This window comes from Schistocerca piceifrons, chromosome 2 (genome assembly GCF_021461385.2).
Source record: "Schistocerca piceifrons isolate TAMUIC-IGC-003096 chromosome 2, iqSchPice1.1, whole genome shotgun sequence".
NCBI classification, from domain to species: domain Eukaryota; kingdom Metazoa; phylum Arthropoda; class Insecta; order Orthoptera; family Acrididae; genus Schistocerca; species Schistocerca piceifrons.
The window spans coordinates 402,373,679-402,397,401 of NC_060139.1; the positions used below are offsets into that span (position 1 = coordinate 402,373,679).

At 40.9% G+C, this 23,723-nt stretch overlaps 1 protein-coding gene across 7 annotated transcripts in view; it reads left to right on the plus strand.

Moving 5' to 3' along the window:
* The window catches only part of LOC124777828 (transmembrane protein 94), a 495,418-nt gene that overhangs the window by 210,918 nt on the left and 260,777 nt on the right, over nt 1-23,723 (plus strand). For all 7 annotated transcript variants that reach the window (XM_047253357.1, XM_047253355.1, XM_047253356.1 and 4 more), the window contains one exon: nt 21,525-21,742. In XM_047253357.1, the coding sequence (XP_047109313.1) occupies nt 21,525-21,742 (218 nt within the window). The remainder of the gene's footprint in view (nt 1-21,524; nt 21,743-23,723) is intronic.

A 23,723-nucleotide genomic window follows, 5' to 3' on the forward strand; every position in this document is an offset into this window, starting at 1 on the left:
AGGGACCCACACTAGGTACACCCTATTACTTCCCCCTAGCTCCACCACAGCCCTGTGGCAATCTGCAACAATCTTAGATCTTGTTGCAGGAGCTGCCAATGATTTCAGGGCTGCCTGGCTGTCTGAATAGATGTAGATGCTATGGTCATTGTAGCACCTACTCATATTCTCCTCCACACATGCCCTGATTGCAGTAATTTTGGCTTGGAATACAGAGACCAGTTTCTCTAGAGAGATGCTGCTCTCCAGTCTTGGCTGAACCCCATACAACCCTTCCCCAATGCCTAGATCTATTTTCGACCCATCGGTGAACCAAACGATGTCCCCCCTTACGGTGTTGAACTGTTTTCTCCCACTGCTCCCTACTTCCAATTATTATCTTGTAAGGCTTGTCAAAGCAGTTGGGAGTTATTATATAGTCGGCAGGCATTTCCCCAGCCATACCTATATTTACCTCACTCACTATGTTAGTGTGTGATTCTGAATATCCGAATGAGACCCAGTTTTGGCCAGTTTTAAGTCTGTATACCCCAGCTGCTGCCTCCATCTTAACCCAAAGGTGAAGTGGAGGCATATCCAGCATGGCTTCCATTCCAGCAGTTGGTGTGCTGCTAATTCCACCCGTTACGGCTAAGCAGGCCAATCTCTGCACCTTAGCAAGCTCTTTAGCAGCAATTCGCTGTTCTACCTTCTTCCACCACACTACGGTCCCATAGGAAATCCCAGGTCTAATGACCGTGGTGTATATCCAGTGCATACGCCTGGGGCTTAGGTCCCAGTTTTTGCCACAAGCCCTCCTAGTGCTCACTAAAGTACTTTTTGCCTTGGAGTAGATACTCTTAATATGAGGGGTCCAAGTTAGCTTCTCATCCAAGGTTACCCCTAGATATTTTACTGTCCCCTTCACAGGTAGAGTTTCATTGAAGAGCTTTAGATTCCAACTTGCATGCTGAATATGTCTCTTCGTAAAGGGAACCACAACAGTCTTCTTAGGATTAACTCTCAGATCCTGTTTAATGCACCATTTTTGCACAATGTCCAACCCTCCTTGTGCCATATTCCTGACTGTGTCAGTGAATTTGCCAAGTATTACTATGACAAGTTCATCTGCCTATCCTTGGCATAAGCATTGTCTGAAGTTTAGTTCCTCAATGAGTTCATTCACCACTAGGTTCCACAATAGAGGAGGCAAAACTCCTCCTTGTGTGCAGCCTCTAGTGGTCTTAATTACCATCTTTTCATTCATCATGGTAGCCTCTACCTTCCTTCCACTAAGCATGGCTCTGGTCCACCTACATATAGTGGTCCCCAGGTCATGCACCTCTGCTGCCCTTACCATGGAATCGAAGGTCGTGTTATTAAAGGCCTCCTCAATATCTAGGAAAATGCAGAGGGCTATTTCTTGGAAGTGAAGTGCTTTTTCCACCTTCCCAACTAGTTGGTGGAGAGCTGTCTCACATGATTTACCTGGTTGGTATGCATGTTGGTTCAGGTGTAGAGGGACCCTACTTAGCCTCCTCTCCCCAATGTATACATTAACCAGTTTTTCCAATGTTTTGAGAATGAAGGAGGACAGATTGATTGGTCTCATATCCTTGGCCTTGGTATGATCAATTCTGCCTGGCTTTGGAATGAAGACAACCTTCACTGCCCTCCAAACATTGGGAATGATTCCTACTGTTAAGCTAACCCTGCCTGTTGCAGGAGAGCTGGAAAAATTCCATCTGGGCCAGGTGACTTGAATGGTTGGAATGATCCCTCCGCCCACTGGATTTTGTTGAAGTTCACACACTCCTTGACTGATTCCCTGTCCTCTCTTTGAGTGCCTGAGAACCGTTGCCTCTCTGGGGTCACATACTGGTCTGTGTTATCCAGCAGAGCATATTGAGGAAAGTGAATTTTGAGGAGCAATTCCAGCATCTCATGTGCTGTCTTTGTTTATTCCCCATCCTCCTTCCTCAATGTACCTCCAGGATTAGTTGGTACTCTAGTGAGAATCTTGTGAAGTCTGGCTTGTGCAGCCGTGCCTTCCACTTCCTTACAGAATGCCTTCCCGGATGCCTCCTTTGCTTGTCTTATTGCAAGATTGTAATTGACAAGGGCCTCACGATATTTAGCCCATTGTCCTTTACGTCTTGCAATATTAAACAGTCTCCGTGCCTGTTTTCTTTGCATTTCCAATTAGTTATTCCACCAAGGAACACTCATATTTGTGCACTTCCTGGTGATTGTGCAGTTGTCCTGATATGAGGTCACTATGGAAGAGGTAACAGCCTCTGCTACTTCCTCAAATTCTACTGGCTTCCTTATCGTGGTTTTAATTTCCGATAAGCCTAAGTAAAGGTCCCTCCTATATGTCTCCCAGTCTGTTTTCCTGCGATTTCTGTAAGTCATGGTCTGTCTGATTCCCATTTCAACCTTGAATTTAATGTACATGTGGTTTGATGAGGATGGCTCCAACACCACATGCCATTGTTTAACATAGCTACCCATCGTCATGAAACCAAATGTTATGTCAATTACTTCTTCCCTTCTGCTATTCCTGAATGTAGGTTCAGTGCCCCTATTCAGGACCTCTAAGTTGTTAGCTAAGAGGAATTCAAGAAGGTACTCACCTCTACTGTTGGTGTCCTTGCTGCCCCACACTAGGTTGTGGGCATTGGTGTCGCACCTCACCAGCAGTTGGTCACATTGCTGATGGCAAGTCTCTACCAATCTCCTCACCTCCAAGGCAGGGGGAGAACTGTCTTCATAAGGAAGGTATGCTGAGGCCAACATAATTTCCCTCATGATACCTTCCTCACATTGCTGCATTTTGATGGTCACTAAGTCCCTAGAGAAAAAATGCCATTTCTAACATAGATGCATGTTGTGGAGTTTCTTAGATTCATGGCATAGATCAGCTTACCTCCAGTGCCTCCGAGGCCCAATACACCCCCTTTGTATAAATAGGGTTCTTGTATCAGGCTCAAGTCCACTTCTTGTCTCCCCAGGCAGCAGCTCAGAGCAGCAGAGGCCCCTTTACTGTGCTGCAGATTAATCTGCAGCACCTCTAGGCTCTGTCTTACTGCCATCTTTGAGGTCTTTGAGAATCCTGACGGTGACCTGCTAGAACCCTAAAAACAGTTTCAGGTCCTGTTGCTGCATCGCCTTCAGGGACTTCTCACCAACTTCCACTATCAGGGTTCGTCCTTCTGGAGCAACCTTCTGGTTAATCACTCTCCAGTCTTCTGTCGGGACTTTTGGGTTCTGGCCCCTATTTTCCTAAACAGAGTCTTGGGAGAGACTTCCTTAAGGATCTTGGGTACCCATAGTGATATTTTTGCGGTCTTAAGAAGCTCCGCTGCCGTCTTGACCAGCAGCTTCGCATCTTCCCACAGGGAAGGCACCTTGTCCTTGAGCCATTCTACTGTGTGCATCCCTTCACAGACAAAAATGAGTGCACCACGATCTAGATAGACCCTCCTGAAGTTGGGACCTGGGCCAGCATCCCCCCCCCCCCCCCCCAATCTATTCAAAGAGGGCCCTCTGTACTAGTTCCTCCTGCTGTGAGGTGATGGCCACCAGTGGATAACCTTCCTGGATAACTGCCGTCCTAAAAACCGAGACTGCAGTACTATAGGTCTGTTTCCCTATTTCTTCCCTCGGTTTTTTCTGGACTCGCTTATCCCGGGAGGAGGGAGTCCTTGATTCCTCCCTTATCCGCTTACTACCTGTCTGACGTTGTTGGGGTCTGCATGTCCCCTTCAACCAGAGACAGTATTTCCTGGGTGTCTTGGGTTCTAGTCCCTTTACTTCCCTCCATTTGTGTTTCTTTTCCTTCCTCTTTCCTCTGTTCCCTGAGTAGCTACCTCCTTTGGGCCCCAGACAAGCCTTTGATCTTAATCTGGTCTAGCTTCTCGGTTACAGTTCCCACTTCTGGCTCAGGTCTAGACCCTGATTCAGTAGTGAAAATGCCTTCCATCAGTTCAGTCTCCAATGTTTGGGTATCTGAGGTCTCAATTTGCCCCTCAGTTTCTTTTTCTTTTTCCATGATGGTCCCAAGAGATTTGGGGATCTAGAAGGTCCACACTACAAATACCCCGCGCGGTGTAAGGCTAATTACTCAGGGAGGTCGCCCAGTATCCCCGAGGCTCCGTTTGCAACCCATCTTCCCATGTGCCACGCATCCCTTAGCACGGATCGCATCACGCCTTGGGTTGGGTCAGGGGATAGGATAGGACTAGGAGTGGATAGGGAAGATGGGACGTTGTGGGACACTCTTAGTCTGATCCTTTGGCATAGCCCTCAGGTTCCCGCAGATATGCAAGCCCCTCCACCCGCACGGACAGTGCTTTGTCAAGGTGATGTCCCTCGGAGAGGGCAGGTGGAGAAAGCTGACCCTTCTGTAATCCTTTCAGCCAGTGATATTTTTGAAGTGCAGCTGCAGCATTACTGTTGTTTTGATAAAAGAGCTTCACCCATAAGGGCCTACTCCTTTTGTCCATGCTCATGTTAACACATCAACTGCGATTGGTCAGGTGTGTGAGATTATGAATCACGATGACAGATCACGGCACCTGGTGGCCATAGTTGGAACTGGATGGTGGCGCTGTGGCAAGTTTGGTATATGTACGGTAATTATTTTCAGTGTTATAATGTGTTAAATAGGAAAAGTTTAATTACAACCACCTGGTATATAGCTGTGCTTACTGTTGAATCTAAGCAGAGGGAGTCTGTTGGCTTCTGAGTGGTTTTCTGTGAGCATGTTTTCAAGATCGATTTACTAAATGAATTCACTGTATTTGATATGGAATTATATGCCGATTTTAGGGCACTGCAGCAAATGAGGTATATTTGTGCCTAGAAATTCTTTATATTCTTGGGCTCTCTGAATGCTCTTCAGTCTATATGACTCATGTACCCAGCTGAAAAATGTGCCCAGAACATCCATGGATACCATCTGTGCCTGCAAAGGTTGGAAGGTTTGGGAAGAAAGTGTCATTCTGCTCAATACTAAAGTGCATGAGAATTCAAGAAAATGAATTAGCAGATGTGGCAGCTAAGGGAGCTTGTTCTGAAATTCCTGTGACCAATGCGCTTTCCCCCGACATATTCTTGCTGTTGAGGTGTAGATTCATGTGTCAGTGGGAATAAGAGTGGTTGGAGACAACTGTACCTAAGCTGTGGCGGTAATATCAACAACTTGGACCTGACTTACCTTTTTCTAGCAACTAAGGGAAGGTAACGTCCACTCTCTCAACCACAGGTAGGGCACAGCCCAGTAACACAAGGCTACCTACTTTAGTGGAAGACATGACTATATGTGGTGTTTGTGATGTACAGGTTTATTACACTGAATTTTAAAAGAATGCATTTTATATTCAGACAAGAGGGTAGAGGCTAGTTGAGAAACTGATCTGTTTATTTTAACAGACAATGAGATGGATGTTTTATGACTTTTAAAATTTTGGCAGTTGTTAGTCTTACTTCCAAGATTAAAAAATATTATTTATAAGTTTTAATCAGGGTGACTGGATGACCCAGTTCTTTTTTTTTTTTTTTTTTTTCCCTTTTTTGTCTTTTGGCAGTTGACCTTAAATAACGAAAAGTGTGAGGTCATCCACATGAGTGCTAAAAGGAACATGTTAAACTTCGATTACACGATAAATCAGTCTAATCTAAAAGCTGTAAATTCAACTAAATACCTAGGAATTACAATTACGAACAATTTAAATTGGAAGGAACACATAGAAAATGTTGTGGGGAAGGCTAGCCAAAGAGTGCGTTTCATTGGCAGGACACTTAGAAAATGTAACAGACCTACTAAGGAGACTGCCTACACTATGCTTGTCCATCCTTTTTTATACTGTTGCGCAGTGTGGGATGCTTACCAGACAGAACTGACTGAGTACATTGTTAAAGTTCGAAGAAAGGCAGCACGTTTTGTATTATCGCGAAATATGGGAGAGAGTCACAGAAATGATACAGGATTTGGGATGGACATCATTAAAAGAAAGGCGTTTTTCATTGCGACAGAATCTTCTCACGAAATTCCAATCACCAACTTTCTCCTCTGAATGCGAAAATATTTTGTTGACACCAACTTACATAGGGAGGAACGATCACAAAGACAAAATAAGGGAAATCAGAGCTCGTACGGAAAGATATAGGTGTTCATTCTTCTGTGCGCTGTACGAGATTGGAATAATAAAGAATTGTGAAGGTGGCTCAGTGAACCCTCTGCCAGGCACTTAAATGTGATTGCAGAGTATCCATGTAAATGTAGATGTGGATGTAATTTGATAAACTAGCCATATTGTATGGAGTGTAGCCATGTATGGAAGTGAAACATGGACGATAACTAGTTTGGACAAGAAGAGAATAGAAGCTTTTGAAATGTGGTACTACAGAAGAATGCTGAAGATAAGGTGGGTAGATCACGTAACTAATGAGGAGGTATTGAATAGGATTGGGGAGAAGAGGAGTTTGTGACACAACTTGACTAGAAGAAGGGATCGGTTGGTAGGACATGTTTTGAGGCATCAAGGGATCACAAATTTAGCATTGGAGGGCAGCGTGGAGGGTAAAAATCGTAGAGGGAGACCAAGAGATGAATATACTAAGCAGATTCAGAAGGATGTAGGTTGCAGTAGGTACTGGGAGATGAAGAAGCTTGCACAGGATAGAGTAGCATGGAGAGCTGCATCAAACCAGTCTCAGGACTGAAGACCACAACAACAACAACAGCCATATTCTCTGGGTTATCATTTTAGCTGTTATTCTATAGCTCATTTACGCATTTTGACACGAAAAATTTTCACAATTTTGTATTACCCATGTTTTGGTGTGACTAGAAAGGTGAATGTGAAAATAGGAGAGAATGATTGCAATTTTAAGTGAGTTTGTATTTCGTGCATATTTGGTTTTACTGTGTTTAACCAATTTTGTCTCACACTATTTTAGGAAAAGTGTTAATTACATTGTTTGAATGATATTTCTGCCATTTGACTGTACAATTTCTTTATTTTAGTTTACTATTGTGATTTTGGCCATAAGATATTACCAAGAACAACAGTGTTGTGTATAATTAAACTTGGTTAAGTGAAGTCATCGCCGAGATCTATTGAACTGGGTGTCCCAGCATGTAGATAAATGAAATATATGGGGGACAGGTAGCAAACATGTTTTCCAGCTATAAAACAACTGAGCCAGTTCTATAGATCTTGTCATTGACTTCAGTTAACATAGTCAGATTATACCCAACATTGCTGTACTTGATAATGGCTTAAGGCAGAAATCATGGTAATAATATAAAATGAAGAAGTTGTATTGACAAATGACGGAAATATCATTCAACATTATTATGTGACTGTGGTGAAAAAATATGAAAATATTATTAATTACTCGGCTGTAAACTGCTCTAATTCCTCAAGTACACACACAATTAATATAGCAATCAGTGACATAATGTCTGTGGTGAGGATTCCTGTGCAGTGATAAATATGTGGTTATTGTTTTGCTATTTTGTGCCACATCTTTATTCAAACATTCACTGCCTGTTGGTAGCAGTTGACTGTTAAAGAAGTTAGAGAGGGGAAGGATAGTAATTATTTTAAGTTCTCTCCAGAGAGAACATTTTTTGAGGACTTTAACCATTCTTAAATGCTTTTTATTCATTAGAATTATGAAAGAAACTCATTGAGGTTTGCAGGTTTCACTTCAGATTATAGACTAAAATGGTTGCTGCACCTCAGGAGTCTAAAAGTGAAAGGTCTAAAGTCACTGAACATTTTAAAGTGCTTTAGCCTTTGATTATGAGCTGCACATAGAGCCCATGTGTTTGAACTCTAAAAAGATTTTGAGCTATTCCAGCTTGATTATTATTGCTCTGTTTGTGGATCAACAAGAAGGTCATCAAGCAGACTACTTTTTTAAAATCAAATTTCTTATTTTATTTTAAGTGATCATCTCAACTATGTTGCAGTATGTATGGATAAAAAAATCAAAATGAAAGTACACTTTATGAAGCAGACGTTTAGGTGATGGTGAGGGCACTAGAACAAATGAATTGTATTCAAACAACAAAATCTCTCATCTCCTCTGACTCCCTGAGTTCTCCTTCAAACCTTTTCAGTACTTTTGCCCAGCATACAGCAAAATACAGACTTTCTCTCTCTTTTTGTCAAACACCAGGTTCAGTCTGTTTTTCAGAAAAGACAAAAAACTTGGAAACAAATATAATAGCGACCTCTCTTTCATCACTATTATGTAAAAATGCAGTCCAGTTTTTTCTAATGTAAATATATTCTCTTCATGTAAGTAAAACATCGAAGCTAATTTACATGTGTGTATTCATTTCTAATGAATGTCTCTCCATCACACAAGAAAAGCAGTTAAAAATAATTATTGTTAAAAAACAAAGAACAGCTTCTGTGAGGTGTCATGGACCTCATTCTCTGAAATGCTGTAGGCCCAGCAGCAGCCAGTTTAATATATGCAGCAGATGAAACTCAGTTGGCCGCAACACTCACTTGTCTCACATGAAATAAAGAAAATAAAATCAGGACAAAATCCTTGCGACAGGAAAGATAAAAGTATTAAATAACAGTAAATTAAAACACAGTGTCGGTCAACTTTAGCATATACGTACAAGGTGTGATCAAAAAGTAACTGGAATTTTTTTTCTTAAAGAGTCTTTATTTGTTCATCAACGTCACCTTTGTCCCCTTCAAAGTAATCCTCCTCAGATACAATACACTTGTGCCAGCACATTTACCAATCTTGAAAGTACTTCTGGAACTCACTTGTTGTTACGGTGTTCATCTCCTTCAGCGATTCTATTTTATCTCATCAATGGCAGGAAAATGAGGTCCTTTCATGGTTGTCTTCAGCCTGGGGAATAGTAAGAAGTTATAGTTGGCCATATGGCCATATCCGGTGAATAGAGTGGCTGAGGCAATATAATGGTTTTATCTTTTGCCAAAAAACATGAACATGGATTGAGGTATGAGTTGGAGCATTGTCACGATACAATTTCCACAAGTGTTTTTGCCACAGTTCTGGTCATTTTCTTTGAATCACTTCACATAAATGGCGCCTAATTCCCAGGTAGAATTCCGTATTGACCATATGACAATAAGGCAGGAACTCATGATGCACTGTCCCATTGTAATAGAAGGAGACTGTGAGAAAAACCTCCACATGTGATCGAACTTGTCAATTTTTTTTTTTTTTTTTTTTTTTTTTTTTTTTTTTTTTTTTTTTTTTTTTTTTTTTGCCTCGGGCAGTTTCCATTGGGAGGAGTGGGCTTTGATTTCAACGCCATACCCATACACCCATGTTTTGTTACCTGTTATAATCTACTTTAGAAGTTCTGGATCATTGTCGACTTCATTCAGGAATTCCTGAGCAATGGCTAAGCTAAGTCATTTATTGTTGAAATTCAACAATTTTTGAACAAACTTTGCTGGTAGATTTTTCATGCCCAAAACATCCTTAAAAATTGCTTGGCGTGAGGCAAAGGATATGCTGACATCATCAGCAACCTCTCTGCTCTCTGATGGTGATTCACTGATTTTCCAGGACCATTTGCTTTACTGCTTCTACATTATCACCAGTAATTGATGTGCTAGGGCACTCGGGGCAGTCATCTTCATTGTCTTCTTGACCCTCTTTGAAAATTTTATACCTCTCGTAAACTCTTGTCTTCCTCATAGTAGATGTGCCAAAAGCCACAGTCAAGATTTTAAATGTGGTGCTGCACTTTATTCCATTTTTAAAGCAAAATTTGATGCAAATTCTTTGGTCCATCTTTCTCTAAAGTAAAAAAGTTGCCAAGCACTCAAAAACCTGTATAACCTTTTCAACTGTCAACAATAAACTAAATATTCAAAAGTTCTAAAATGCAAACATACACTCCTGGAAATTGAAATAAGAACACCGTGAATTCATTGTCCCAGGAAGGGGAAACTTTATTGACACATTCCTGGGGTCAGATACATCACATGATCACACTGACAGAACCACAGGCACATAGACACAGGCAACAGAGCATGCACAATGTCGGCACTAGTACAGTGTATATCCACCTTTTGCAGCAATGCAGGCTGCTATTCTCCCATGGAGACAATCGTAGAGATGCTGGATGTAGTCCTGTGGAACGGCTTGCCATGCCATTTCCACCTGGTGCCTCAGTTGGACCAGCGTTCGTGCTGGACGTGCAGACCGCGTGAGACGACGCTTCATCCAGTCCCAAAACATGCTCAATGGGGGACAGATCCGGAGATCTTGCTGGCCAGGGTAGTTGACTTACACCTTCTAGAGCACGTTGGGTGGCACAGGATACATGCGGACGTGCATTGTCCTGTTGGAACAGCAAGTTCCCTTGCCGGTCTAGGAATGGTAGAACGATGGGTTCGATGACGGTTTGGATGTACCGTGCACTATTCAGTGTCCCCTCGACGATCACCATTGGTGTACGGCCAGTGTAGGAGATCGCTCCCCACACCATGATGCCGGGTGTTGGCCCTGTGTGCCTCGGTCGTATGCAGTCCTGATTGTGGCGCTCACCTGCACGGCGCCAAACACGCATACGACCATCATTGGCACCAAGGCAGAAGCGACTCTCATCGCTGAAGACGGCACGTCTCCATTCGTCCCTCCATTCACGCCTGTCGCGACACCACTGGAGGCGGGCTGCACGATGTTGGGGCGTGAGCGGAAGACGGCCTAACGGTGTGCGGGACCGTAGCCCAGCTTCATGGAGACGGTTGCGAATGGTCCTCGCCGATACCCCAGGAGCAACAGTGTACCTAATTTGCTGGGAAGTGGCAGTGTGGTCCCCTACGGCACTGCGTAGGATCCTACGGTCTTGGCGTGCATCCGTGCGTCGCTGCGGTCCGGTCCCAGGTCGACGGGCACGTGCACCTTCCGCCGACCACTGGCGACAACATCGATGTACTGTGGAGACCTCACGCCCCACGTGTTGAGCAATTCGGCGGTACGTCCACCCGGCCTCCCGCATGCCCACTATACGCCCTCGCTCAAAGTCCGTCAACTGCACATACGGTTCACGTCCACGCTGTCGCGGCATGCTACCAGTGTTAAAGACTGCGATGGAGCTCCGTATGCCACGGCAAACTGGCTGACACTGACGGCGGCGGTGCACAAATGCTGCGCAGCTAGCGCCATTCGACGGCCAACACCGCGGTTCCTGGTGTGTCCGCTCTGCCGTGCGTGTGATCATTGCTTGTACAGCCCTCTCGCAGTTTCCGGAGCAAGTATGGTGGGTCTGACACACCGGTGTCAATGTGTTCTTTTTTCCATTTCCAGGAGTGTACATCAGGAACAGGCGCGGCTCGTGGTTTCTATACGGGGGAAGGCTGTGGCATTTATCGATCAGAGCCAACATAGACCTCGGGTTACGCTACAGATTAGTCTGACGTAAACAACTAAGAATTCAGGGGGAGGGGGTGGGCAGATCACGCTCTACCCATAATTTATATATAAAAACAAAGATGAGGTGACTTACCGAACGAAAGCGCTGGCAGGTTGATAGACACACAAACAAACACAAACATACACACAAAATTCAAGCTTTCGCAACAAACTGTTGCCTCATCAGGAAAGAGGGAAGGAGAGGGGAAGACGAAAGGAAGTGGGTTTTAAGGGAGAGGGTAAGGAGTCATTCCAATCCCGGGAGCGGAAAGACTTACCTTAGGGGGAAAAAAGGACAGGTATACACTCGCACACACACACATATCCATCCACACATACACAGACACAAGCAGACCCTCTCCCTTAAAACCCACATCCTTTCGTCTTTCCCTCTCCTTCCCTCTTTCCTGATGAAGCAACCGTTTGTTGCGAAAGCTTGAATTTTGTGTGTGTGTTTGTGTTTGTTTGTGTGTCTATCGACCTGCCAGCACTTTCGTTTGGTAAGTCACATCAACTTTGTATATAAAAGCAAAGATGATGTGACTTACCATACGAAAGCGCTGGCAGGTCGATAGAAACACAAACAAACACATACATACACACAAAATTGTAGCTTTCGCAACCAATGGTTGCTTCGTCCCTCTTTCCTGACGAAGCAACCATTGGTTGCGAAAGCTAGAATTTTGTGTGTATGTTTGTGTTTGTTTGTGTGTCTATCGACCTGCCAGTGCTTTCGTTCGGTAAGTCACCTCATCTTTGTTTTTATATATAATTTTTCCCACGTGGAATGTTTCCTTCTATTATATTGATATCTACCCATAATTTTACGTACTGTATCTTCTATAATCAGGTATTAAATATCATTAGAAGCTAACTTCGTGTTAAAATCTTTGGTTAGTGTTTTTATACGTCATTATTGCATTTTCTGACACTTTGCAGCAAATAATATGAAAAGACGCGTTTCGGAGAGATCTTTAATGCGGGTCTGGAAGCACCAAGTTCTTTCACTTTCATCCTATGGCCGTGTTCCAAGTTTTTACCTATTAATTTGCACACTGAATTCATATTGCGCTTGTTTCACACTCGCGGTATGTTGCAGGTATTCACCAGCAAGTAAAACTCACTAAAATCCTGCAAAATATACTCCGAAAAAGAAACTTGCTAATATCACACGGTATCAACAAAAGCAGTCAGCATCAGCAAGCAAGGAAGGTAAAGTAACGGGACAAATTTCGCGCGTTTTGTCCTCTAACCACTTATGAAACTCTCGCTAGATGGCAGTACTGGTATGTTACTGTAGTGTAGTGCACTCTGGCAGGATATTTGCAAACTTATTCTAAATGTGGATAAAATAGCCAATAGCAGAAACAAAACAACTATGTAAAACATTATCAAAACAATAATACTAAATGTCGATTAATGACGCATCGAAGCGTAGTAGAGATATGCAGAGACAGAGGTTGGATTGCGAAGTTTCGGCCACTCTACATTCCTTTATTACATAGATAGTGGAACCTGAAAAATGTGTGGTGGTTGGTATGACACCCTTAGGCTGCAAGCTCTGAGCCTTCGGGTTGCCCATAAAGAGCAGTACTATGTAGAAGCCACGACCCCAAACCGCTACTACATGCAGCTTACAGACATTCCAAGGCGCAGCCTAAACACTACTAACCATTCGGAAAACATCTATCGATACAAACAGTTCCAAAAACTTTGACCGTCGTTATTTTAATCGGAACGGGAAATATGCGAAATTCGTCCTGATAATTTAAATTATGTAATACGTTCTTGCGAAATTTACTTTAACATATATTTTGGGGCAGCTCCGCCTCAGAGCCTCTAATTACAAGCCGCGCCTGATCAGGAACATGTGTATCAACAAGATAAAAAAAGGAAGATTGAAAATTGGATGCATAAAGCCTGGGAAATTAAAAAATTTCCTTTGCTTTTTGATCACACCTTGTATTACAAAGCATAGCCAAATGAGACATTACCTATGATTGTACTTGGGGTAGAAGTATGGGTGCTAGTGTCAACACTGTCATGACACTGCATAGGACTCCCTTCTTTGCCCTCAGAGGCAGGGGAGCTTGGTATTGTTCTGTTCAGTGTGTGGACAGGGGCAGTGGAAGTACTTGTGATGTTTCCTCCAGATAGCCCATGAAGACATTGACATAGGAGGGTGCTGTACTGGTGTCCATAACTGTGCTATGGATTTGTTTGCGTATCTTCCATTGAAGTAGTTGTGGGTAATACGTAGTTGGTCAGATATATAAGGATTGTGGTGGTTTTGGAGTCAGCAAGTCATTGAGTCAACGCCACGGCTATGTGAGATGTTGGTATAAAGTGTGATTGTGTCAACAGTGCAAAGCAAGATGATGAATGTATGGGGATGATGAAGATGCAGTGAAATCAGCATATATGTTCTTGATACAGGAACGTAACTAGGGGGCAATTCCATGGCGATACTGGTCAACTAGTGCTGATTCTATTCATGAGAGCACAGTAACTTGTTGCAATGGGGCATCTAGGGTGCTTTAGGTTTATAGATTTTAGGATGGATGTGGAATACGATTGTGAGCAAATAATTGGGGTGAGGAGGGAGATAGATTTGTGGGAGATACTTTGGAGCAGGCCTAGGAATTTGAGTAGAGATAGAGGTTGTGCTGGACTTCTGGGATAGTTATGAAGGTGCTGTTTGTGATCTGGTGGACCATGCTATGGATTTGCTTATATGTCTACCCCTCAAAGGAGAAGAAGTTGAGGTTTAGGATCTAGTTGGTCAGGCATATAATATGTGAGCTAGATTTTATGTTGGCATTATAGTCAGCAGGGACAAATGTACGTATGTTATTATGTAATTAGGCCTAAATACGGACATTGAAGTTTTAGCTACATTTTCGGTCTCATTTATATTTCTGTTGGCCACTCATTAGCTCAGCTATCCAGTGAGGTGTTGTCTTTTTCTCCTTCCAGTACAGTTTTATATTCAGTCATTATTTATTTTTGAAGTATTACTAAGATAATATTTTAAAACCTTTTGGGAAACAAAACAACTTTCACACCTAGGTGGCTGGCCATGCCTGCAAAATTCTTCATTTTTGGCAAAAGAAAGTGTGCCAGTGTTGTTTCTTGAAACCAGTGCTATTGTTAAGGACAGATTAATTGTTAATAATAAATCCGATATAAACAGAAAATATGTGTGAAAATTGTGCAGTTGGTGTCATAAAAGTATGTGTAAACAAATGCAATATTTTTACTTTTTCGTGTTCGTTATAATTATAGCTTTTCAAGAGACTTTTGAGCATATATAGAGGCATTTGTTGCATGTTTACATAAAAGTTATAGAAAGAGTGCTGCATCAAAGACCATGAAAGTTCTTCGCCACAGTGTGTGTGGGTAAAATTAAACAGAAAAAAGGACAGTAGATGGATAACACTTGGGATTAAAATATATTTCTTCAAGAAGAGAATGTTCTGCCTTTTTCAGATAAAAGACTACAATCAAAAATTAAAACATACCTCTATTAACGTACATTCTTATAGTTATTAAAAGAGGAAAGACATGTATAGAAAATATAAAACTCCAAAAATAAAACAGAAATGAACTGGAATATTAGTAAAAAGTAATTACAAAACCAATGCGAGGGGAAGGAAAACTGCGTTTTCAGCCGACAGCTGTTACAGAAATAGTAGCACAGTAAAATTATTGGGAACCAAATTTAATAATTATGTCATAACATTACAGTGGTAGCAAACACTGTACCTCTTAATAAACAATCTTAAATATACTCTAGCAGATATCATATACAACAACAACAGACGTTAGTTAGTTAGTTAGTTAGTTTGTGAGTGAGAGTGAGAGAGAGAGAGAGAGAGAGAGAGAGAGAGAGAGAGAGAGCAGTTATCGTTTAAATCAGTTGATGACTAAGGCATGCTACATAGCTAATTTAGTCACCCAGTATTAACACACATCTGTGAACATAAAGGTAAATAAAGAATATCTAACTACTGACACTTTTGACACTTTCCAGTCTTCTTTTGTTTTTTTCAATTGAGCAATGGCATGCAGTAGAATACCTCACCCATAGTCCTGTGCAGAACCTGCAATGGCCTCTCAGTTTGGTTTTTGCCAAGGATTCTCTGCAGAAAATTCTATGTAAGACCTTAAAAATAACATCTTAGGAGAGCTGAATAAGAACAAGGACCCTATTAGTATATTCTGTGACAATACCATTTCCCTTAATTGTGAGAGTCAAAAAAATCCACTTGGAAAATTAGAATGTGGCATTGTAGCCCTCCCCTTCCCCTCTCCCTTGCATTGATGCTTACCTGTTTTCATAGCAGAAAATATATGGTCATATATGCAAACAGCAAAACTGAAGAAAAGTTAACTCAGAATGGGAGCACATAAAATAACTGTATAAATGACCTTCCTAGGAATGGCAAGAATTACCCAAAATCTGTAATCCTTGGTGATGATACAAGCATACTAATCAAGTACCCAAATGCGACCATAGCAGACACAACATGGATGACAGCTGAATTGGTTAAAAACAAACAGTGTTATGACTCATTCCAACCAATAGTTGTATAATGTGGCACCAAACAAATTTTTGACCTACTGTTATTAGGGATAAATAGTAATTGCCAGACAACATACTAAATATTATACATAAAATGTATGTGTGTCCGACTAAAGTAAAAAATAAATATTGTGTTCATAATAATAATAATAATAATAATAATAATAATAATAATGGTGATAATGATAACGAAAATGTGGATTGATAAAGTTGCTGTGAATGAGAGAAACTGATACTTTTTCAGGTTTGAACTGCTGTATATAAATTTTGGACTGAGTTACTTTTTTAAGCTGTGGAAGATTTTTGGCACATTTTGTAAGTTTTAGAGTGCTGTTTGTATTCTGGTGCTGAGGTGTTAAAGAAGCATTTAGCAGACTTAAATCAGGAAATTTGGAGCTGAACATTTTTTTTTTTTACAAATTGTTGATTATAATCACTGTGCAACAGTGAATTTACTGCTGGATGAAAATAAAACACTGGTGTCATATAAAAGGGTGTGCTGATTCTGATTTTGCAATCATAAATGTTGTAGGATATCTGGATTTAAAGTTACAGCTGAAAGTCATACGATATTAAAAGTCTGTACATCGGTTACTATGTAGCTTCATCAATGAGCCTTGTTTGATATACGTTTGTGTGTGTGTGTGTGTGTGTGTGTGTGTGTGTGTGTGTGAATGTATGTATATTATCAAGGTTACTCTGCTTTATGCGTCTGTGGAAAGATAAATATGCAGTAGTAAAACCAAACAGGAAGACTTGGACAAGTTCTAACTAGTCCACGACAGGTTCTAACTTGTCCGCAAGCTACAGCATGCAGGCAGATTTCAACATGTTTCATAAAATTAGTTTATGTGCAATTTCTCCTGTTTGTCCATCAGCCTGATTTGGAGGTGTCTGGAGAGTGTGTTCATGCTAGTGTGGTTCTGTGTTTTATTATTCAGTTGTCACAGTAACGTGCTTTTAAGTGATTTTGTATAAGATGGTTCGGTAATGTGGTATATGGTGAATCAGTAAACAAAAGATAAATTTATACAACATCAGAGCAGCACAAGAACATCACCAGAGAGCTATGTATAGCTTACAAACATTATGTCGGATGTGAATCAAACAATATCCTGGACTCCTCATCTCAGTTGCACTGTCTGTTACTCCGGCCTGACCGAGTGGTTAAAAAATAAGAGAAATCAAATGCCTTTTGCTGTTCCCATGATTTGGCGGGAGCGGAAAGATCATCGCTTGGATTGCTATTTCTGCTTGACTAATATATCCAGGTACAGCAAGAACAAGAAGTCAGAAATTGTGTATCTGGATTGGCAGTCTGTTCTAAAGCCTGTGGCCCATGGTACATGTTACCCAGTCCCAATTCCTCCTTCATTCGATGCAATGAGTAATGAAGAAAGTAATACTGAAGATAATGACAGTGATGCTGTAGCTATGGAATACATGAATGATCTTGACAATGACATTAAAAAGTCGTGTTTCATCAGCCAGACCGAACTGGATGATCTGGTTCATGATTTGTCCCTGTTAAAATAAAAGTGTGAACTGTTGGACTCCAGGCTGAAGGAGTGGAACTTTGTGAGAGAGGTGCTACAGTTATGGATTTTCAAGATTGCCACATGAAATTCACAGCATACTATGCTGCTGAACGTGGTGTTTGCTTCTGTCATGATGTGACAGCACTCATAAAGGAACTAGATAGCAAATACGTAGCAGAAGAGTGGAGACTTTTCATTGACTCTAGCTGAAGCAGTTTAAGAGCTGCATTACTACACAATGACAACCAGAAACCATCAATTGCTATTGCTTGTGCCATGGAAATGAAGGAAACCTACAAAACAATGAACAGTATTTATTTATTTACACATCAATTTCCGTAGGACCAAATTGAGGAGCAAATCTCCAAGGTCATGGAACATGTCAGTACATGAAATTACAATATAAAAGTAATACCAGATAAAAATAAATGTTTATGAACCCAAAAAAAGTCAGTTCATAAGTTTAAGTAAACACAATCAACAATACAACAAAAATCAGCGTTATTTTTCAAGAAACTGCTTGACAGAATAGAAGGAGTGACCCATGAGGAAACTCTTCAGTTTCAATTTGAAAGCACGTGGATTACTGCTAAGATTTTTGAATTCGAGTGGTAGCTTATTGAAAATGGATGCAGCAGTATACTGCACACCTTTCTGCACAAGAGTTAAGGAAGTCCGATCCAAATGCAGGTTTGATTTCTGCCGAGTATTAACTGAGTGAAAGCTGCTTATTCTTTGGAAAAAGCTAATATTGTTAACAAGAAATGACAGTAAGGAATATATATATTGAGAGGCCAATGTCAAAATATCCAGACTCTTGTACAGGGATCGACAAGAGGTTTGTGAACTTACACCACTTATTGCCTGAACCACTTGTTTCTGATCCAAAAGTATCCGTTTATAATGGAAAGAGTTACCCCAAAATATAGCACTATACAACATAAGTGAATGAAAATAAGCAAAGTAGACTAATTTTAGTGTCGAACGATCACTCCCTTCAGATACCATTCGAATAGTAAAAATGACAGCATTACGTCTTTGAACAAGTGCCGTGATACGTATATGGACTCAAATCGAATACTGTTTTTTTTACATACATAGCCACTCTCCCACCCCGCAAGGAACTCCTTGAAAAACATCCAGCTAATCTGTATCCTGGTAAAGGAAGCCTCTGAATTGTCAAATTATTTAAGTGGTGCTCTGTTATACCAATAATTTCAGAGTCAACATCTATAAGCAGTACACTAACATTATTTTTAATACCTCTTATATTTTGATGAAATATGCTAATTCCTTCTCTACTAGGAAACATTACATCCTCCGATGATGAGCCCTTAATTAACGGGGCTTCCTTTAAGCAGGTATACCTATCAGCTGACTTCAATCTAAAAAGGTGCAGCTCTAATACGAACTACTACAGGAATTTTTCCATGAGTGATCCCAACACCACCACCACCACCACCACCACCACCACCACCACTACCCACTACACTGTCACGTATAAGCTTTATCAGCCTCCCCTCCCCATACCTATTGAGGTGCAGGCCATGCCTAGTGAAACCTGATCTACTGATAGACCCAACTGGCACCACCGAGATGTGACCCATGCCCTCTGCGATCAGTGCCCTTCCCAGCCCCATGTTAACACACGTAACAGCTACATTAAGATGAGGCTGAGCATGACGCTAAAACGGTTGCATGAAATCCACATTAGTGCCATCAGTTTGAGTAGCATCTTTACCAGGTCACCACCTACATCATATTCCCCGTCCCTGTCAAGACTGTTCCTTGCTCCACCCACTATCACTACCTGATACTCCTTCATGAAATTCCTACATAATTCCCTTGTGCTGTCAGTCACTTGAGCCAACCCTGCAATAGGCTTCACAATGCTGGTGACCTGGTACTCACTCCCCAACACTTACTGCAACTGCTGACCCACACCTCTACCATGTGAACTACATAGCAGCAGAACCTTTTTCTTTCTGGTAGGCTTTGCAACTGACCTAGGCCTCCTAACTGCAGAGGACTGCTGCAGGTTACCTACATCTACAGCTTGATGCTGATTAAGTACTCTGAGCATAATTGGAATATTTGCGGCAATCTGAGGGTTGTATTCCTTCTGTTAGGAATGCAGGCTGGGTGTACAAAGCACATGTGCTTTCTTTGCCTGTGGAATAGTCATGATGACGGGAATCACTACACAGTGAAAAACCGGCCACCCAGAAATTTAACTGTAGTCGGACAGCACAACGTAATAAGATTTACCTACCTCCACTCCACATCAAACTTGGTCTTATGAAACAGTTAGTTGCAGCAGTGGGTAAAACAAATCAAGCTTTTCAGTACCTAAAAGGCGAGTTCCGAAAGATGAAAACTGATGCAAAATTAAAAGCAGGAGTTTTCGTTGGACCAGAAATACAAAAGTTGATTCGAGATCCAAAATTCAGATTGGAGCTCACAGAACGAGAACTAGCATCTTGGGATGCATTTGTGCTTGTCATGCACAGCTTTCTTGAGAACCACAGAGCAGGTAGCTATGCAGTAATTGTGGACAAGTTGCTAACTGCCTTCCAGCATCTTGGTTGCCGAATGTCACTAAGGATGCATTTCCTGCATTCGCATCTCATCTTCTTTGCATCAGCTATGGGAGCCGTGAATGACAAGCATGGTGAAAGGTTCTACCAGGAGTTGTCCACCATGGAAGCAAGATACCAATCTTCAATCTGAACATGATGGGGGATTTACTGTTGGTTTTTGCAGAGAGCAACAGGTGTTCACAGGTGGAAATCAAGAAGCTCTAAACACTTTTAACCCTTTAACTGCTCTGGACGTGTTAACACGCGCGCCTTTGTACCTGTCCCTGTGTGCTCTGAACGTGTTTGTGCGTGCCACCAGTCCGTCTACCTGGTACTCTGAATGTGTACCAGGTAGAAGGACTGGTGGCACACTAAACATGTTCAGAGCACACAGCGACAGGTACAAAGGCACATGCGTTAACACATTCAGAGCAGTTAAAGGGGTAAACCAAGCCATTGTCAGTCTTAGTGTATCTAAGGGTCCTTGACTCATTTCTGAGGTAAATAAGCATTATAATTCACTTCATAATTATAATATTTAGTGTTTTCATCCCAAAGTATGCACATTAATTTCTGTAAAATTTCTCACATTTGCAATTCAATGTTGTTAATGTCATTATCCTTAATAACCTTTACATGTACATAACTTTTTTCCTGACATACCAGAGCAAATCCAACTGCAGTTCTGTATTCAGTGCTTACGAATTACTACAAGAACTGTATTTTCAACCCAGTAGCAGGGAAAGAAATTTATGTTGTTGTGTAGTGTTACATAAATTCTCTCATTACAATGTATATACAGCTGTTATTCTTTATAATTGCCAATGATGTAGTAATGGAGATAGGTAATCAGCCAGTAGCAGATAAACAGCAGCCACTTACTATAACTGAAGAAGTGAAAGCCTTTTACTTTTCATTCTTATTAATTTTGTTATCTTAATTTCGTACTGTGTAAGCATAATTAGTATGTAGAGTATAAAGTTTGAAACCTATTGAAACTCTCAGAGTAGAAACACATTCAAGAAGTAGTTTTCCTTCATATGTACATGCCATAATTATTTTTCCCCCCTCGTTCATGACTGTTGTTAAAGACATATTCTCTACCTAATTTTCACTTAATTTATAAAATCGTTTTTAGGCTCAAATGCATGGCATGATATCTAAAAGGATCAAAATTTTGTGATAATAATAAAAACTGAACAATTAAGAGCTTCAAAATAAAACAGACATTGTAGTCAGCTTTATTTGCAGATTTGATAGATATTGACATTCTTTCTGCACTACTCCAGCAAAGTCTTGTATTGACTGCTCTGAACACTACTGTTTATGACCCCACATACCAACATATAGAATAAAAGTATTTTAATTCTTCAGAATATCATATCATATATTCTTTTCATTTAGGAAGAAAATCCAAGACTTCTACCAGCGCACAAGTCTGACTGCTTACTGCACAGCTTTTGCATATCGTCCTTTGACCCGATCTGTGAATAGCAAGCTTTCAAATGTTTATCTGGAACTGCCAGCTGACAGTAAGCACCTGTATGCGCCACATCGAAGCCCTACACCACTTGCATGGGATCCTCGTTGCAGAGGCATTCTTAGTCGTTTCCATTCTACAGGTACTGTACTAGAATGCGACATGGACTTGGTTAAGTTTTTTTGTTTGTATATTAATAACAAATAGTACATAACTGTCACTTTATCTTTTACACAGAAATTTTTCTTCATTTAAAATAAATATTTTGTGTTATGAACTGATAACTAGAAATTAATACAGTATTTATTTATCTTGCATCTTACCAATTATCATCTGAGCAAAAAAGAGTGTCACATAATAACAAGTTTTAACAGATTTATTCACTCAGCACGTTTAAATAGGCCTCCTCTTGAAGAAGTGCTTAGGGAGTGACTTGATATGTACATTAATAGAGAAACATACTGGTTAAAAACTGATTTGATCAGTTGCTATATTTGGTTTGTACTTACAGGCACCAGAATCATGCTTCAATTTTTCATAGAAAAGTTGGAGTGTTATTTATTTTTCCCCCATCCAGGAATTTAGAATCCATTGCATTATACCTGGAGTAAGCTTTTTAGTTGGTCAGGAATTGCAATGTAAAACTATTGCCTTCTTCTTCTTCTTCATCTTCTTCTTCTTTTTCTTTCTTTAACATCTGATTTTTGTCCCACATCAGCACAGGTCAGCATGGTTATTTACAGATTTGGCATAGTTAGTTAAAGGGGTGGTCATTTGCCCTTCCTTTCACAGTACTGTTGCCCCGTGAGACAGAATATGTGTACGCATCAGTCTGCTTGTTGTATGATTCATGTGAAAGTGAGTGAAAGTTTTCTAATTTCTATTAACAAATCGTTAGCTGAGGTGGGAGTTGGGTACCAGTCCACTATTCACTTTGTAGGATGCGGGAAACCACTTACAAACCACATCCATGCTGATCAGCACACTGGCACTTATCATTAATCCACCAGGCCAGTTCAATCTTGGACCTGTGCACTTCCATGGCCCAACAGTGGTTCTTTAATGTGCACAGCCATCTGGGCAGATCATTGTAAAGGTACTGTCTTACGATGTAGTAATTGAGTAACTAAGCTCATTTATTGGTATTTCCTCCATTTCTGCATTTTTTGTTTAGTAAAAGAAATAGATATTATCATGTTAGACAAATTGAAACTGCAACTCTAGACTGTTGTGCAAATGTCTTGATAGTAATACAATACTAGTCTCTATTAGCGCTGTGACTGTGTGACTGGCTCTCAGTCAGTCTCTGATAGAATCAATTATAACAAAAGACAATGAAAGTTGAGGAAGTGTTTGTTTGCCACTTCTTCATTGCCCAGCTTGCCCTGTCTTGTGTGCCTGAGTTCGTTGCTCTGTATATGTGCTACCACCATATAGCTTCACTTCTCAGTTGTGGCTGAAGTACTGGTTCTTCGGTTTTGATACAAATCTTTTGAACTGAACATCACATTAAACTAATGTGCTGTTACAAGGAAAAAAGTGAAGCACCCAGAAATGGAGAGGGAAATAAAATGAATTTTCACAGGTTGAGAGGGTATCTGATGTTATTTCAGTGGTTATAAAATTGAGTCAAATTAACAAACACCTTATCAGCATGATCCCACTTATCAGTATAAAGTTGCAGTCCTTTGGTAAGGATGCTTGCACCACTTCCGCTGTGAACGATGTCATAAAGCTGGTGTATCCTTTCATGAGGTAAGCTGGCACATTTTTATTCTAACTGGCACTTAACATAGTGGATACTGATACTGGGACAGAGCTGACATCCAAGCTTATCCCACACGTGTTCTATTGTGGACAGATCTGGAGGTCTTTCCAGCCAGGGGAATACCTCAAACGTCATTCAAACAGTTCATGGAGACATTTAGCTTTTGTGGATGAGAACTGTCTTGTATGAAAACTGGGATCATGATACTATCGAATGAGAGGTACCACATGAGGATGTATGATATCTGTGAATGTACTATTGTGCCATCAGATTTTCCTCAGTTACTATCAACTATGATCCGAAGTCATACGCAATGGCGCTCCATACCATGGTGCTGGGATAACACCGCTGTGAC